This window comes from Macaca thibetana, chromosome 8 (assembly GCF_024542745.1).
Source record: "Macaca thibetana thibetana isolate TM-01 chromosome 8, ASM2454274v1, whole genome shotgun sequence".
NCBI lineage: Eukaryota > Metazoa > Chordata > Mammalia > Primates > Cercopithecidae > Macaca > Macaca thibetana.
In genome coordinates, this window is record NC_065585.1 from 126,023,917 (window position 1) to 126,039,987 (window position 16,071).

Genomic DNA, 16,071 nt, shown 5'->3' on the forward strand with positions numbered 1-16,071 from the left:
AGCTTGCAGTGAGCTGAGATCCGGCCACTGCACTCCAGCCTGGGCAACAGCGTGAGACTCCGTCTCAAAAAAAAAAAAAAAAAAAAAAAAAAAAGAAAAATGCTAGATTAATTAGTTTGAAGTAATAAGTTACCAACCGATTTAGAAGGGTAAATGGTCTTTCTGTTCATTTGGGGGAGGGGGATATATTGTCTATGATATTTAGCATTCCTAGAAGGTTTATATAATGAGTCAGTAAAGAAAGTCCTGCATTCCAGAGAAGGTGGTGTTGACAAGCATGTGGAGGTGAGATATGCGTGGTCCGGGTGACTTGCACGGGAGAGAGGCTGGGAGGCTGAAGGGGAGGCTGGATGCTTCAAGTCCACAGAACTATGGTGAAGTAGTTCGTTTGTTTCAAATGCACTCAACGAGGCTTGTTGTGAGCAAGGGAGTTTATATATACAAAGAATATGGACTAATAATCTACCAGCCCTCTGAAAGGTGAAGGGATACTTCCGATAGTCCGGGAATGGGCTAGGATCAGGACTAGTGTGGAGATAGCACTAAAAGAAAAAGTGCAATGGATTCAAGACACATTACAAGGGAAGAACTGACTGACTTTTGCACAACCCATTTAGACAAAGAGTGAAAGATGACCTCAAGGTTTTCCTGTTGCTGTTACTGTGCCTGACAGAGGTTGGAAGATGTCAGTAGCCTCTGAGGCATTAAGGACAGGATCATGGAGTGCAGTGGAGTTGAAGTTTGGGGAAATGTCGACGTGTTTGGTGAAACTCGCTTTCCCAAAACCCCCTTTAATAAGTAAAAAATCACCTGGTGTATTTTTGCAACAGAACATAATGTTTCCACAGAATTGTTCTTTGAAATTATACTAACTGTAATTTTTAATTTTTTTCATCTTCCCATAGTTTCCATAAATTTGAAAAATGATTTAATTTTCTTGCCATCTCTTCCTTCTGTTAGCAACTTGGCTAGTACTGAAAGGTGAATTTTCAGCAAGTTCACCAAATGAGTTTCAGGATTGCTTGTGGGGAGTTAGTAAAGCTGTCTTGTTTTTCCTGTTACTTGAGTGGCAAAGCTTCCTGGTATTTACTTGAAGTAAATTACTCAACAAAATTAAGTCTTAAATTTCTGACATGAGGAGAAGTATATATGATACATATTTTTATGTTTTTCTTCCATTATTATGCAGGCTGATTTTCCTCACTTAAATTTCTGCATCAGAAAATCAATTACTTGTTAATTTAAAAAACTCAGACTCATTGGTGATTTCAGAACAACTTAATACCATATTTTTAAAAACCCAAACATTTAGAATACCATTGAGGCCAGAAGGTACTCAGTGAAAAGTGTCTCTTAAATCCCAGTCCCTGCTGACCACGCTTCAGTGCTGGCGTTTAGACTTGATGTCCTGAGCTGTTACTGAGAGGTGAGAACGAAGTAAAAGTTAAAAATACATGGGATCTCCAACTCTGCAGTGAGCACTTCGGACTTATTCTGAAACACCGCTCATTTCATAATGCCATTTAAAATTCTAAACGACAGCACGCCCCTTTCCTTGCTCTTCACCTAGTTCATAACCTCATTAAGTATACGCGTTCTGAAGAACAAGTTTCCCTTTTCTATTAGTAAGTGTCATCATCTAATGACCCCAATTAGAGAGGGGAGGAAAAAGGCTCACAAGTCTCAAAATAACTCCATTATCCATGCAGAGGGGGTCAGTGTTTCTTCCCCCCGTTGCAGCTGATATTTAACTAAATGGCAATCGATCAGTCTAATGCCTGCCTCTCGTTTTTCATAAATGAAAGGCTGTGGCTTTAAGTAATCGCAGGCTGCCTGTGCCAAAGGCAGAAGCTGCAGTATCAGCTTCTGTGAGTGAGGAATCCGAGGCGCACGGTAACCTGCAGGACATGAAGTAAGACGCCCGAGGGCCAATGGCACGCCTCCTGCTAGAGCTTTGAATGTAGACAGACCCGACTGGTGGGTGGCGCGGCCACCTGTATGCTTCTTGGACAGTGCGAGGGGTGGGGGGACTTGGAGACAGAAGCTGGAAAATGGGCTGCCCGAGCAGCAAAATGTGCCTCTATTCTCCATGTGCAGCACCAAGGGTAATTAGTATTTGTTTATAGTGCTTTTCTGGAAGAATGTCAGGACTACTGCAGAGGCTGTCTGGAATTCGGGGAAAATGCTTGGAATGACAAGCAACTCTTGCCTGCAAAGGCCGGGTCTCATGATCTCTGCAACGCTGTGATCAAGATGCGGTGGGAGCTCCGTCTTGGGTGATCCTCGTGAGGGCTTTTTTCAGTGAGCTTTGAAATTCTTCATTTTTTTTTTTAGTTACTCCCTGGTGCTAGGGAATCTACCTTTTAAGGAACTGTATGTAATTACTGTATTTGTGTAAGTATGTGTGTATGTGTGATTGCCGTGAGTTGCTGGTAACTTGAAAATGATTCTTTAGCTCAAGGTTGATAATTGCTTCTCTAATACTAAAAACAGCCATCTGGTTTTCTTTGGTTTGTTTCTCTAACATCGATTTAGAATTATCACTGATCCAAAATATCGTAATCCTTAGAAAATGGTATGTAGCTGAAAAAAATTACTTTAATTTTGTCTTTAAAGGATTATCTTTCTGCTGCAGCTTTCTAACAAACTTTTTATCTTTCTTTTAGAAGGATTGGCATTGTAACGAAACTTTTTTATTTGCAAATATAGGACAAAGTGCATATATGTGCCTGTGTTTAGAACATTAAATATTTATCTTAAACTGATTAGATGTTTATTGCCCTTGGAGGAGGAGAACGCATTACGTCTTAAGTACAGTATGCATTAGCCGAAAGGTTCTATGGATCAGCAGTGAAGCACTGGCTCAAAGTAAATATTTCTAAATGGGCCATTCACTGCCTCAAACCAGAGTTGCACTGGGACCTGTAAAAATACAGATTTTTGAGTTACGAATTTCCTTAACAACTAAGGGACGACTGTGTTTCTTTTAACAACACAAATTGTTAGTCTAAATGATTCATATCTTGGCTTCCCAATAGTGGGTCTCATTTTCCTAGTGATAACAAATGTGTACCTTACTGAAAGGGACCCTCTTGAAAACATGAGTAACTTGATGTGTGTTTTCCGCAGCGGGAGGAAGCGCTGAAACAACACAAAACCCTATCTCAAGAACTTGTTAACCTCCGGGGAGAGCTAGGTAAGAGCTTTTCGTTGTTGTTGTTGTTGTTGTTGTTAAATTTTATGGGACAAGGGGAACACTGGAAAATGTGGTTGTCCTGTCTGCATTGTGGCTGGAGTTGCATGCTGGGAGCTGTTGGCACTCCCTGTCTGCTATCTGGGCAAACACTTACTATCGACATTTCTTTTGAATCTTGGCAGCTTGACCTTCAGTTCACAGAATTCCTGGCACTGATCTGACTAAGCCTAGCAGAACTTCTGATGAGCAAAACATTTCTCTTGCTGAAGAGAGGGACAGAATTACTTTGTAATTGTGTGAATTCCTGTTAAATAATGTTGTCATTTTTTTTTTTTTTCTGAACCACTTTTCATATGACAGTAGTGAAAGTTTCCCCTCTTGATAAACAGTAAATCCATTGTGCTTCCACGCGTTGGTTTGTGAGTAGTGAGGATGAAGTTGAAAGGATACTGTCCATTAGGGCAACCTGGCTGAAAAAGGTACATTCTGTGTTAATCTTACTATTTGGAGGGGGCTGATGGTGAACCACGTCTCCGCTCCGCAGGAAGCCCCAGGTCTCAACACCTGCCACCCAGCCCTGCAGTTTCCAGGTTGCACTCTTATTTTAGTTCCAGTCTTTCCTGGAAGTCCTTAGGGTTCATGGAACAGACACGACACTGCCTTTGCTTTGCTTTGCTCTTCTCTTTTCTTTTTTTTTTTTTTTTTTTTTTTGAGACGGAGTCTTGCTCCGTCGGGAGTGCAGTGGTGCGATCTCGGCTCACTGCAACCTCTGCCTCCCGGGTTCAAGCGATTCTTTTGCCTCAGCCTCCCGAGTAGCTGGGACTACAGGCGCACGCCACCATGCCCAGCTCATTTTTGTATTTTTAGTAGAGATGGGGTTTCGCCATGTTGGCCAGGATGGTCTCGATCTCTTGACCTCGGCCTCCCAAAGTACTGGGATTACAGGTGTGAGCCACTGCGCCCAGCCGACACTGCCTTTTCTATGTCAACTCCTATCTTGGAGTGAACTGACCACTTTGGGGTTCCTCTTTCTGCCCTGGGCTCCTCAGACTAGAGAATCAGCTTCCTGCTTCAGCTTCAGCCAGATCTCAAGCTGATCATTCTAGGACTGATTTCCTTGCCCTTTGCGGTTTTCTGTGTGTGTTACAGTCTCCATCAAAATATGCCCAGGTATGTTGTATGAATAATGCAAGGTAACAACCAGAGAACCAAATTGTGTTCACCCAACTCTAGGAGAAACTGCCCATTTTTCTTTTGGACAAGACCACACTGCCAACCTGATTTGCTGGATTTGAAAACTTAATTCTCCCACCTTCACCAGAGCGAAAATCAGAGGGCAGTGAGTGTGGGGTCAGGACTTCCTCTGGGCTGGGTGTGGTAGCTGACACCTGTAATCCCAGCGCTTTGGGAGGCTGAGGTGGGAGGATCACTTGAGGCCAGTAGTTTGAGAGCAGCTTGAGCAATATAGCAAGACCCTGACTCTACAAAAAAATAATTTAAAAATCAGCCAAGCATGGTGGTGTGTGCCTGTTGTCCCAGCTACTCGGGAGTCTGAGGTGGGAAGACTGCTTGAGCCCAGGACTTCGAGGCTGTAGTGAGCTGTCACTGTGCCACTGCACTCCAGCCTGGCCAGCACAGCAAGACTCTGTAAAAGACTTTTCTACATTCCTATTCCCTTTTCCCCTTCTAGTGGGAGGTGAGGCCAAATCCCTGACTAACCATCCAGACTCTTAATACCTAGCCAAGACATCAGTCCTGACTTTGTTTTAGGCTGTGCAAATGAAGGCCTCTTTATGGAAAAGTAATTTTAAGACAGATGGAAACTTCAGAATCCCAAAGACTTGAGAGTTCTGGTGAAAGAGTTCAAGGAAACCCCAGCTGAGAGACAACCCAGCTCTCAGAGTTTGCAGGCTTTGTGCCATGTTACTTTACAGTCACCCTTATGATTACCTAAATGACCAACCCAATTCGCTTTTGTCCATGCCTTAAATAATGTAATTAACAGAGTTAGAAGATCAGGAAAGAGGCCTTTGTGTGTGTGTGTTTCAGAATTCATTATAACCCAGTGGAAGTGGAGGTGAGCCTACCTAGAGGTTCACGTTTCAGCCTCTCTCCCAACACAAGGCAGCAGGGAGAATGGGACACTGTGCCCATTCATGCTGCTTGAATGAAGGATGCTGTTTTTACATTTTAGTGGACAGAACAATTAATCAACTGCAATTGGGGCCCAGGGATTCAGCGCCTCCAGTGAGTCAGGTAGCCTGACAGGAAATAGCCGTAACGGTGTGTGCCCACTGTCACCTTTGTATCCGTGATAAGGAGGCTGCCCTAGTGCGCTGCTTCTGCTGCCTCCAGAGTGTTGGTACAGTGGGTGGCCTGTCCAGATCCTCAGTCACCCAGTGCTGGCCTCTCAGGGAATGTGTCGTGGCTGCTGTTGCAGCAGGCATACATCTGATGGTAGCCCTTCTCTGCTTGGAGAAGGGTTTTGGTTCTGTAAGTTGAGAGAAGCGAAAGCTATAAACACTTGTGATGAAGCGGTCCAGGAAGAACACTCTCAAGGCTACCAGTGGGATTGTTAGTTTCAGTATGAGTTGAGATGGGTTTCCATAGTAAAGTTGGGAACCCAGTTTTGAATTTGGAGGCAGTCAAGTGGTTAGGCTCATGTTGTCACACTGTCCGGGGCCACATCTGTGGTCACTGAGTGACTTAGGACAAGTCGCTTTGTATCTCTTCAGTCCCAATTTCATCCTTGGTGAAAATGGCGGTGCCAATCATCTGCCCCAAGGGTGGTTGTGAGGATTACATGAGGTAATGCATTGTGAAGCATCTAGAACCAAGTGTTAACTGCTAGTAAATAATAGGTATTAGGATGTATGCAGCTTGACAGCTGTATAGTCATGAACCACAGGGGCCGTTTTGTGAGGGCATCATCTATGCCACAGAAAGGAATAGTCATTAGACTCAATATTACCAGAAATCCCAAACAACAGGCTCTTCAGACTCAGGTGGAAATGAGACCTCATCAGCGTATTCTCCTGATCCAGTAGAGTTTGGTGTGTGGAGTCAAAGCCTAAGTTTTTGTCCATCCGCTCCTAGTTGGATGTTACCTAACTTCTTTGAGTATGGTTTTTTCACTGGTGATATGAAATCAGTATATATTTTGCTGGGTTATTGTGGGGCTTGAATAAAATAGTAACACATGTAAAGCAGTGATGTAGTGCCTGGCCCATCACCGCAACTCAAGGAAAGAGAGCTGCCACTATCGCCGTCATCAAAGCACCCACTTTTCCCCTCCAAAATAATGGGGGTGGGGCGATGGGAGTTAGTGTCACTCTCCCATTGGGTAATGTTTCTTCACCTTCTCTACGAAAGTTGAGACAAGGTACCCAAACTATTAAGAACTGCAAAGAAAGAGGACAGCTGATAAACTCAGGGCCACTGAAACCCAGGTAGAGTCTGTGCTTTCCACTTTTCCAATCTAGCAGCCTGCCGCTGTCCCCGCATCCGCTGACTTCCCCATTGTCCTCTCACTCTCACCGTGCCAGCATCCAAAGCGGCCTGCGTGTTTCCAGCGTCTGAGCCTCCCTCCCCTCATGGAAGCCCTGGTACTTAGCTTCTGCAGAAACTCTTACAAGTGCCCCCTTGGTCCAGTGATTCTTTGATACTCCACGTTGATATCTTTACTGTCTCTTGTGTTTTCTTGTTACCTTCAGGTGTAAAGTCCATAATTGTAGAGATTCTTTTCTGTTTCCTATGGAAACATAATATAATATGCTTTCTATTTTCCTGGGTCATTGATAAATATTTTTAGGCATTTGAAGTTTTAAAGTTCTTTTTTTTTTTTTTAGAACAGTGTATGAAAATTAAAATTTTTAAATGGAAAGAAAACAGCCTGTAGCTCCACTGCCCTGACGTAACTTTATTTGCATATTCCCTTTTCTTAGTTTATATGAATATATACAACTTCATACTATGATTTTTTTAAATTAAGGTATAATTTTCATACAATGGAATACTAATTATTCCATCAGTTTTGACAGACATGTACTCCTAAAACCTACATCCTTATCAAGCATGGACTGTTTCTGTCAATCCAGAAAATTCCCTCATGCCATTTCACAGTGGAACACCCCTCCCCCGAGAAGCAAACACTGATTTAACCTTTATCATCAGAGGTTTTGTCTGAACTAGATTCTCATTTAAATGGAAAGATATAGTATGCTGTTTTTTGTCTCTGGCTTCTTTCATAATACTTTTGAGATTTGTGTATGTTAAATGCCTACTCTGATCTTTTTTTTTTTTTTTTAAAGACAGGGTCTTGCTCTGTTGCCCAGGCTGGAGTGCAGTGGCACTGTCTCGGCTCACTGCATCCTCCATCTCCTGGATTCAAGCAATTCTCCTACCTAGCCTCCCGAATAGCTGGGATTACAGGTGCACATCACCATGCTGGGCTAATTTTTGTATTTTTAGTAGAGACAGGGTTTCACCATATTGGCCAGGCTGGTCTCGAATGCTCGATTCAAGTGATCCACCCGCCTCAGCCTCCCAAAGTGCTGGGATTACAGATGTGAGCCATTGCACCTGGTCAGATGTCTGCTGTGATCTTTTTAACTGGACAGGTCAAGCACTTTTCTACATTGCCTCGCGGTCTTCATTGTGATCACCTTTAATGGGCTGGGGGAATGTCTATCAAGTGGCTGTCCCGTAAGTTCACTTACCCATTAAATAGTGTCATAGTATATAGCAAGGGTTTCATTGCCAGCTGTTTTCTCATCCATTCCCATGGTTTCCACTACTACCTATACAAGAATGACTCAGATTTATTTTTCTGGTCCTCTCCTTCCCAAGCTGCAGATGCTTCTCAGTGAGGTGCTGCCCCCAGGTGAGCCAGTCCAGTATCATCAGACCTTCCTGATGACCCAGCCCCTTCCTTCCTGGCCATGCAGCGTCTCCTCATTCACCCCTGTTCCTCGGCTTTGATGATGGTGATATGATTCACTTAACACCCAAGCTAACAACTGAAATCACACTCCTGTTCCCCCAACCTCCATGTGCATGTCAATCTGTGTCCTAAATGCCACTTGGATCCATCCCTGCTCAGCATTCTGGCTGCTGCCGCTTTAAGTCCCACAATTTCTCACCTGGAAGTTACTGCAACAGCTACCCCACAGGCCACCTTGCCTCCTGGCCTGTGATCTGCTCTCCACTTGCGGCCAGAATTAATTATACTTAGAGTAAAGCTGACATGTGTCGCTACTGGACATTTTGTGTTTTGGGTTTTTTTTTTGGAAGGAGTTTTTACCCCGTCACCCAGGATGGAATGCAGTGGCTTCATCCTGGGTCACTGCAACGTCCACCTCCTGTATTCAAGTGATTGTCCTGCTCAGCCTCCCGAGTAGCTGGGATGACAGGTGTGCACCACCATTCCTGGCGACTTCTTGTGTTTTTAGTAGAGACGAGGTTTCACCATGTTGGCCAGACTGGTCTCGAACTCTCCTGACCTCAGGTGGTCCACCTGCCTTGGCCTCCCAAAGTGTTGGGATTACAGGCTTGAGCCACTGCGCCCGGCCTCTACTGGACATTTTTAACAAACACAAAAGACTCCAGCTTGGCCTTGGGGGAAAAAATCCAGACATACTAAGCACACCATTGTGATTTGACTGACTGAAATCTTCCAGTCCAAATTCATGTCTAGGCACTCTTTCCCCTTTATTCACGCCTCCTTTCCCCTCCCAGGCCCCAGCCGTGGGTTCATTAGCACGTCTTGTCCACATCTTTTGCACGGTATCCTCTCTGCCTGGAGTGCATGCTCCTTTTTCCACTCCCCTCCCATCATGGACCCCTCAAGCTCCTTCTCATTTACTCAGTTTTTAAGTCGTAGCTAAAATATCTTCAGTTGAATTTCGCCCACATCTTTCAAGCAAGTTAATTGTGCCTTCTAATATGCCTTTCAAGGCACCTTGTACACATTTAAGGTTTTGTTTCTTCCAGTGATTTGTTTATAGACCTCTTCTTGCCATCTGGAATTAGGAACTCTTCAAGGGCAGGGCCAGTAGCTCCTTATTTTTATAGCTCTCCCACCTTGTGCTTGGCGCTTACCAGGTGCTTAGACTTCAACGAATGAATGATTTTATTACCAACAATGGTAGCTAGGGAAAGGTAGTTTTCTTCGTAAAATATGCTAATACTCAGTGTTTTCTTAATGCACAAATGTTTTTCTATAAACTGTTTAACATTTCTATGACAAACACATACGGACACCAAGAGGGGAACAACAGACACTGGGGCCTCCTTGAGGGTGGAGGGCGGGAGGAGGGAGAGGAGCAGAAAAAATAACTATCGGGTGCTGGGCTTAGTACCTGGGTGATGAAATAATCTGTACAACAAACTCCTGTGACTCAAGTTCACCTGTATAACAAACCTGCACGTGTACCTCTGAACGTCAAGTAAAAGTTTAAATAAAGCAGAGTCAGAATAATTAAAAAATACAATCCACATCTTGCAAAGAAAAAATTATTGTCCTTTAGGAATGCATGGTCATAAAGGAGAGCTATAATTCTCTTGGATGCATTGTAGATTATGTCCGACCATCCCAGTTAATCAGAGCATTTTGGAAGTGTCAGTCTTTGAAATAGATTATAGTTAAATTTAAAACGGTCTACATCTGCAACAGACATTTTGCCTCTAGGATAAGCTTCTTTCTAGAGTCATGTTGAATAAAAACTGGTGCAATAGAGGACCATGATTATGATCTTTTGGGTTCTTTTTGCTTTTTATTAATGTTACTCCTTGGAATCAGACTTTGCATCTAAATCAGGGGTGTCCAATCTTTTTGCTTCCCTGGGGCACATTGGAAGAAGAAGAATTGTCTAGTGCCACACATAAAATACACTAACACTAGCAATAGCTGATGACTAAAAGAAAAAAAGAATCACAAATCTCATCATGTTTTAAGAACGTTTACAAATTTGTGTTGGGCCACATTCAAAGCTGTCTTGGGCCACATGCAGGCTGGGAGTTGGACAAGCTTGATCTAAATTAATGAAGAAAGAGTTACTTCGTATTTCAAAATTACTTTGAGCCATCGCAATTAACAGGTAACTCTCATCTTTTTATACATTAGTCCTGATTATTTCTATTTTGTGCAACAAGATTTTAATCCTTAATTCTCTAAAAATGCCTGGCCTTCCCATAATAGTATAAAAAGACCAGTTGATTTTTTATGCATGAAAATTATGAGCTAAGTATAACAGCATTGTGTATTTGGTGCCTACTCATCCCTAACAAACAATGTTCAGCTCTGTCTGTTCATCTGCACTGTATTTAAAAAAAAAAAAAAATTGAGGCTCAGAGGTTAAGTAACTTCCCAAGGGAAGCTAGAAATCATAGAGCTTGCCTAAGAACCCAAGATGGCTAGACCACCAATCTTCTGGTAGTCACCACAGGGAAAGTCTGATGAAATGATTTGAAAGATTGGAAAATTATATGAAATAAACACTAGTTTGCATGGATAGCTACTTTTGGAATAATTTTCTTCTAATCAAGAGTTTAAGAAATATTGTTAAAATATATCTTACTGAGGAAAGTAGGTTGCAAAAAACAGTGTATTGCCAAAAGCAGTATACACATTGTCTAATCAGCACTTCCCCAGTGTCCGTGAACTTCGGACTGCCCCACACCATATGGAATGTGTTGATTCATTCACTGTTCCGTTTTTATCTACAATTTTGGTTTAACAAGGCTATGTATTTAAAATACATTTCAAACTCTTTACAGGTAAGTCGCTTCTGAGTTGTAAAATTCCAGAAGTGATTTTTCTTGAAGTAGGCTTTAATGAAAAAATCTATTAATATACTGAAAACCAAGTGTACACCAAAACAGGGCTGTTTATGTCCCTGACTTGTTTGAAGACTGAGTTGATAGCCACCTCAAACTTAGCTCATTCTCTTCCTGTCCACATCTGCCCTCAATTTGGACTTTGGTCGGCTGTCTTTATAAGTAGAAGGCCATGTTTTTTCACCTGCGGATACGCAGTTTTACTGATGGTACCTGTGTTTGAAACCCACTGAGTGTTCCTCCTTGTCCTGTTCCTTGTCCTAACTCCAGTCTCTCAACTTGTGATTTTCCTGATTTAATACCTTATCGTGTAGAATAGTGGTTCCCAAACTTTATTGTGTACGAAAATGGACCTGGTTGAAATGCAGATCCTCAATTCTCATGCCCGTTGCTTCTGACTCCGTTGGCTGGGGATGAAGTCCAGGAATCTGCACTTTTTTTTTTTTTTAATGCCAACATCTCCTATATCCATCATCCTACTAACCCCGCTGTGGGCTTTAAGGAATAGTAATAGGTGCTTTACAATTATAGAAGGAGAGGCAGCACGTCTAGAAAGATGTGTTGATGGGGACAGTGGTCCCTCTTCCTGACCTCTGGCCCTAGTGTCCTCAGGTTAACAGGAGACCAGTGTTTCTTCCCCATTAGCAATATCTGAGTACAGCCTTGGCTACCTACAAAGAAAAATAAAGCAGAACCTCTCCCTTAATGGAAATTGAGGAGGAGTCTGCACTTTTAATGATCATCCAGGTGGTTCTCATGTAGGTGCCCCAGGACTACCCTTTGACACTGCTCTGGCTCTCTAGAATATTGTTTCTTTTATGTAAAAAAAATGTATATATGTATATTTATTTGATACATATATTTATATATATATGTGAGAGAGAGATATATATATATCAAATAAGCATAGTAAGGACAATATGAAGTAACTCCAACTGAATTGAGTACATTCTTATAAACAAGCTTTCAAATGTTACACATGCCAAGGGCTTATAGCAGCCTTTTTGGCCCTTGCACCCTAAAAAGTGATCCGTCAGGGAGGAGGAGAGGCAGAACAGTACCTGACTCGAAATCGCCCTTTTTTTTTTTTTTTTTTTTTTTTTACATTGAAACTCTTGATGGAAATAGGATTCCTTTAAAGTCTGCCTCACTTCTCTCAGGGCTGAGTCTTAGAACAGATTGTCCGTTATTCAGCTGTGCTCTCGCCTCCAGCCCACTTTTATTCCTAAATGTTTTCGTTTGTACATGGAGTGTTTGCTGTTGTGATTTAAAAAAAAAAAAGAGAGAGCATCTGTTCTGCAGCATGTTGGCCAGTGAATGAGCTGAAAAACAGCAAGGCCTTTGCAGGCTTCTCTTCAAGGCTGGGAGGCGGAACATTGGCAGGGAGAGGCGAGAAGCTTAGGGGAGGCCCAGCTGGTACCTAGGCGCCAAGATGGAGATGGAAGACAGGCTGGCTGAGTGGAATTCTCTTCCCACCTGAGAGTCACACTTGGTCAGCACTAACCAATAGAGCGAGAAAAAGGTCATTTTTTTACCTGCCTTATCTTGGAGTCTTTTCAGCAGTGCTTCCACAGGAGAATTAAGCCCTGCTACCCCCAGGCGTCCATGGTACGTGTGAATTAACTTCTCTCTACTCAATCTCAGGCTGGGAAAAGGAGCCAGTCAGATCTCGTTGGGTGTTCTGTGCTTAGGCTCTCAAAGAGGCTGGAGTTCTAGGGCTGGGCACGGTGGCTCAAGCCTGTAATCCCAGCACTTTGGGAGGCTGAGGTGGGCAGATCGCTTGAGGCCAGGAGTTAGAGAGCAGCCTTGCCAACATGGTGAAACCCCGTATCTACTCAAAACACAACAACAGCAACAAAAAAGAGGCTGGAGTTGTAGATCCAGCTCTGCCATTTCCATTCTTCTTTAGTAAAATGGGATGTATGATAATACCTATTTTATTCATTCAGAGCATTGTTACATTACATGAAACAAATATGAGAGCACCTTGTAAAGTATGAACTGAGTTTTAAAGGTGAAGTGGCATTTATGGGAGGATTGATTTGATAGTGCAGGCCTTCTGTAAAAAGTAAGTTCCTAATAATTTATGATTTATGGAAGACTTTGAAATGAGCTCTTATTGATTCGTTGATTTAATGCCCAAGAGCAATCAGAAAGCCATTTGGAGATAATTTTGAAATTCAGAAAAAGAACCTTGTCTACCACTTGTCTGCAAAATTTCGTGGTCATTTGACAAAGTATCTTTAGAGACGGAAACCCTGGCACTCTGGGAGTAGCGGAGTATTCCACAGGCTGGGGAGACTTTTTCTACCAGGCGTAACAGTAACTCTGTTTCACTTTACTCTCACCAATCTATATGGTTGGCCGAACAGGTGGTATTAGTTCCTACCTTCCATATCAGGACACGGAGACCCAGGAAACTGGACATGCCTATTTGTGGGCTAGTCTAGGTCCCACCTTTTTCTTCTTTCGGCCACTGCCTGTCCACAAAGCATCAACTTGATGTTTAAAAACAACTTCTTGGTTACCTGTTCGGTGATATTACTACCTCCACTTTCAAACCAGGTTAGACCCTGGCCTAAGAGAGTCACCAGCATAGTCACTTGCCATGGACGTGTGTGGTGATCGGATTTCCCCTCGTGGAATGTTATGACATTATCACACTCTACAGTAGAAGGTAGCGTCGCCTCCTGGTTCTGGGGGTGGGGCACAAGAGAAGTGAGAGTTTAGCCTGAGAAGTGTATTGGGTATGTGCTGTTGAAGAAAGAAGTCAAGGAGCCCAGAACTGAGAGGAGGAGGCCAGTTTCCCAGGCGGCCAAGAGAGAGTGCGGGGCCCACTGCAGGCAGAGCTGGAGGCAGGCTGCTCTTCTCCATCCTAGCTGGTGCAGAGGTGGGGATTTCGAGGTGGGGTGGGCGAGAGTTGCCGCCCACAGCAGGCTGGCCGGAGTGTCCGGGAAAGGTGCATGTATGCAATTTGGGAATGGAATCATCTCTTTTTCCTGTTCGTCTCTTCTTTCTATCATAATCTCTTATGTGGCACTATGAAAATTTGCCTGGCACTTTTCTTTTTATATTTTAGGTCTGATTTACATAAAACCTCCTCCAAATTAGGAAAATTCTATTGCATATAATGTCGAGAACAATAATAGTGGAAGGTGAAGACTTGAAGTGAGTGTATACTCCACCGTAATACCTATGTGTGTGCGTGCATATGCATCAAATTCGAATACTAGGCCAGCAATGCTGCTTGTTAACTGTTAAATTTCTGTTACTTAACCCCAAGCCTGTCTACCAGGAATCTTCAAACACATTGGAATCAGTGGACTCTTGCAAGCTATAACAGTTATACAGTTTATCTGCAGTTACTGTGGCCAAGCACTGGGGTGAGTGCTTCACCTGTGCTATTTCATCCTATAGAGAAGGGACTAATATTATCTCCATTTTAAAAATGAAGAAATGTAGGCTTAGGCAAGGTACGGTGGCTCATGCCTGTAATCTCAGCACTTTGGGAGGCCGAAGCAAGTGGATCATTTGAGGTCAGCAGTTCTAGAGCAGCCTGGCCAACATAGTGAAACCCTGTCTCTACTAAAAATATAAAAATTAGCCGGGTATGGTGGTGCATGCCTGTAATCCCAGCTATTCAAGGGGCTGAGGCAAGAGAATCACTTAAACCCGGGAGGCGGAGGTTGCAGTGAGCTGAGATTGCGCCACTACGCTCTAGCCTGGGTGATAGAGGAAGACTCCATCTCAAAAGAAAAAAAAAAATGTAGGCTTAGAAAGTTTAAGTAATTTGCTCGAGTGATGTAGCAGCTAAGTGGTGTGACTGAGATTTGAACCCAAGTAATTTTGGCTCTATTCTACTAGGACATTTATTTATGTTCTTGAGCATTAAAATATTTTTGGTCATCTCATAGTGAAGCGTGCTACTCAGATATAAAAACTAGGAAAGCTCTGTATCATTTCAAAAGAATATTAACAATGTCAGGCCATGGCTATGTAATGCTTTTCTCTGTAAACAGTACATTTATCAATTAACAAAGGGAAATGAGTCTCTATGAGATGGAAATAATAGAAGTCTGACCTTCCCCTCTGAGAAAAAGCCATGAGGACTAATTAAGTAATGGCTTCACTCCTGCTCTGCAGGGCTCAGTGCTGAAGGACCTGGGAGGACTCCAGCTCTGTTTTCCAGAGATTATGTTTGACTGTGGCACTGGACATTTTCCACATATCATCCTGATAATTATTTGAAAAGCAAAACTTAGCATTTCACTTGTTACGATTTTTTTTTTTCTTGCTCAGCTATCCATGATTTAAACTGTCAGGGAGGGCCACTGGCCTAGAATTCTCGGGTGGTTCATTACAGAGTGAAAATACTGACTTCTAATCTCAATATGGCCTTATACTTTAGAGATGATTTTGTACATGAGTCTGCCTTTTCTTCTCCTTTCCTCCCTTCCTCCCTTCCCCCCTTCTCCTTTCTTCCTTTCTCTTTTCTTTTTCCTGAAATCCTGAGAACTGTATTTCCTCTTTTAAGCTAGATTGCTGGAGATAGCTTTCATGGTTTACAAACGTGTATACAAAAGTTGCCCAACAGTTCTCCTACAAGCAGTGGTTTGTTGGTGTTCTTAATCATATACATGCTTTAAAAACAAAATCAACTAATAGAACGATTAAAACAACAGAGGCTGGGCGCAGTATCTCACACCTGTAATTCCAGCACTTGAGAGGCTGAGGTGGGCAGATCACAAGGTCAGGAGTTCGAGACCAGTCTGCCCAACATAGTGAAACCCTGTCTCTACTAAAAAATCAAAAAATTAGCCAAGTGTGGTGGCGGGCACCTGTAGTCCCAGCTACTCGGGAGGCTGAGGCAGGAGAATCGCGTGAACCCAGGAGGAGGAGGTTGCAGTGAGCCGAGATCGTGCCACTGCACTCTAGCCCAGGCAACAGTGCAAGACTCTGTCTCAAAAAAAAAAAAAGGGACAAAAGGACTACTTTACCTTTGTGTTTGTGTAATACCTACTTTTAAACAGTCGCATGTA

At 42.9% G+C, this 16,071-nt stretch overlaps 1 protein-coding gene across 10 annotated transcripts in view; it reads left to right on the forward strand.

Moving 5' to 3' along the window:
* The window catches only part of MTUS1 (microtubule associated scaffold protein 1), a 162,831-nt gene that overhangs the window by 128,204 nt on the left and 18,556 nt on the right, over positions 1-16,071 (forward strand). For 9 of the 10 annotated variants that reach the window (XM_050801935.1, XM_050801933.1, XM_050801940.1 and 6 more), the window contains one exon: positions 3,130-3,196. In XM_050801935.1, the coding sequence (XP_050657892.1) occupies positions 3,130-3,196 (67 nt within the window). Of the gene's footprint in view, positions 1-100; positions 2,106-3,129; positions 3,197-16,071 lie in introns of those variants that run through there. The other variant, XM_050801943.1, reaches the window with a different exon arrangement.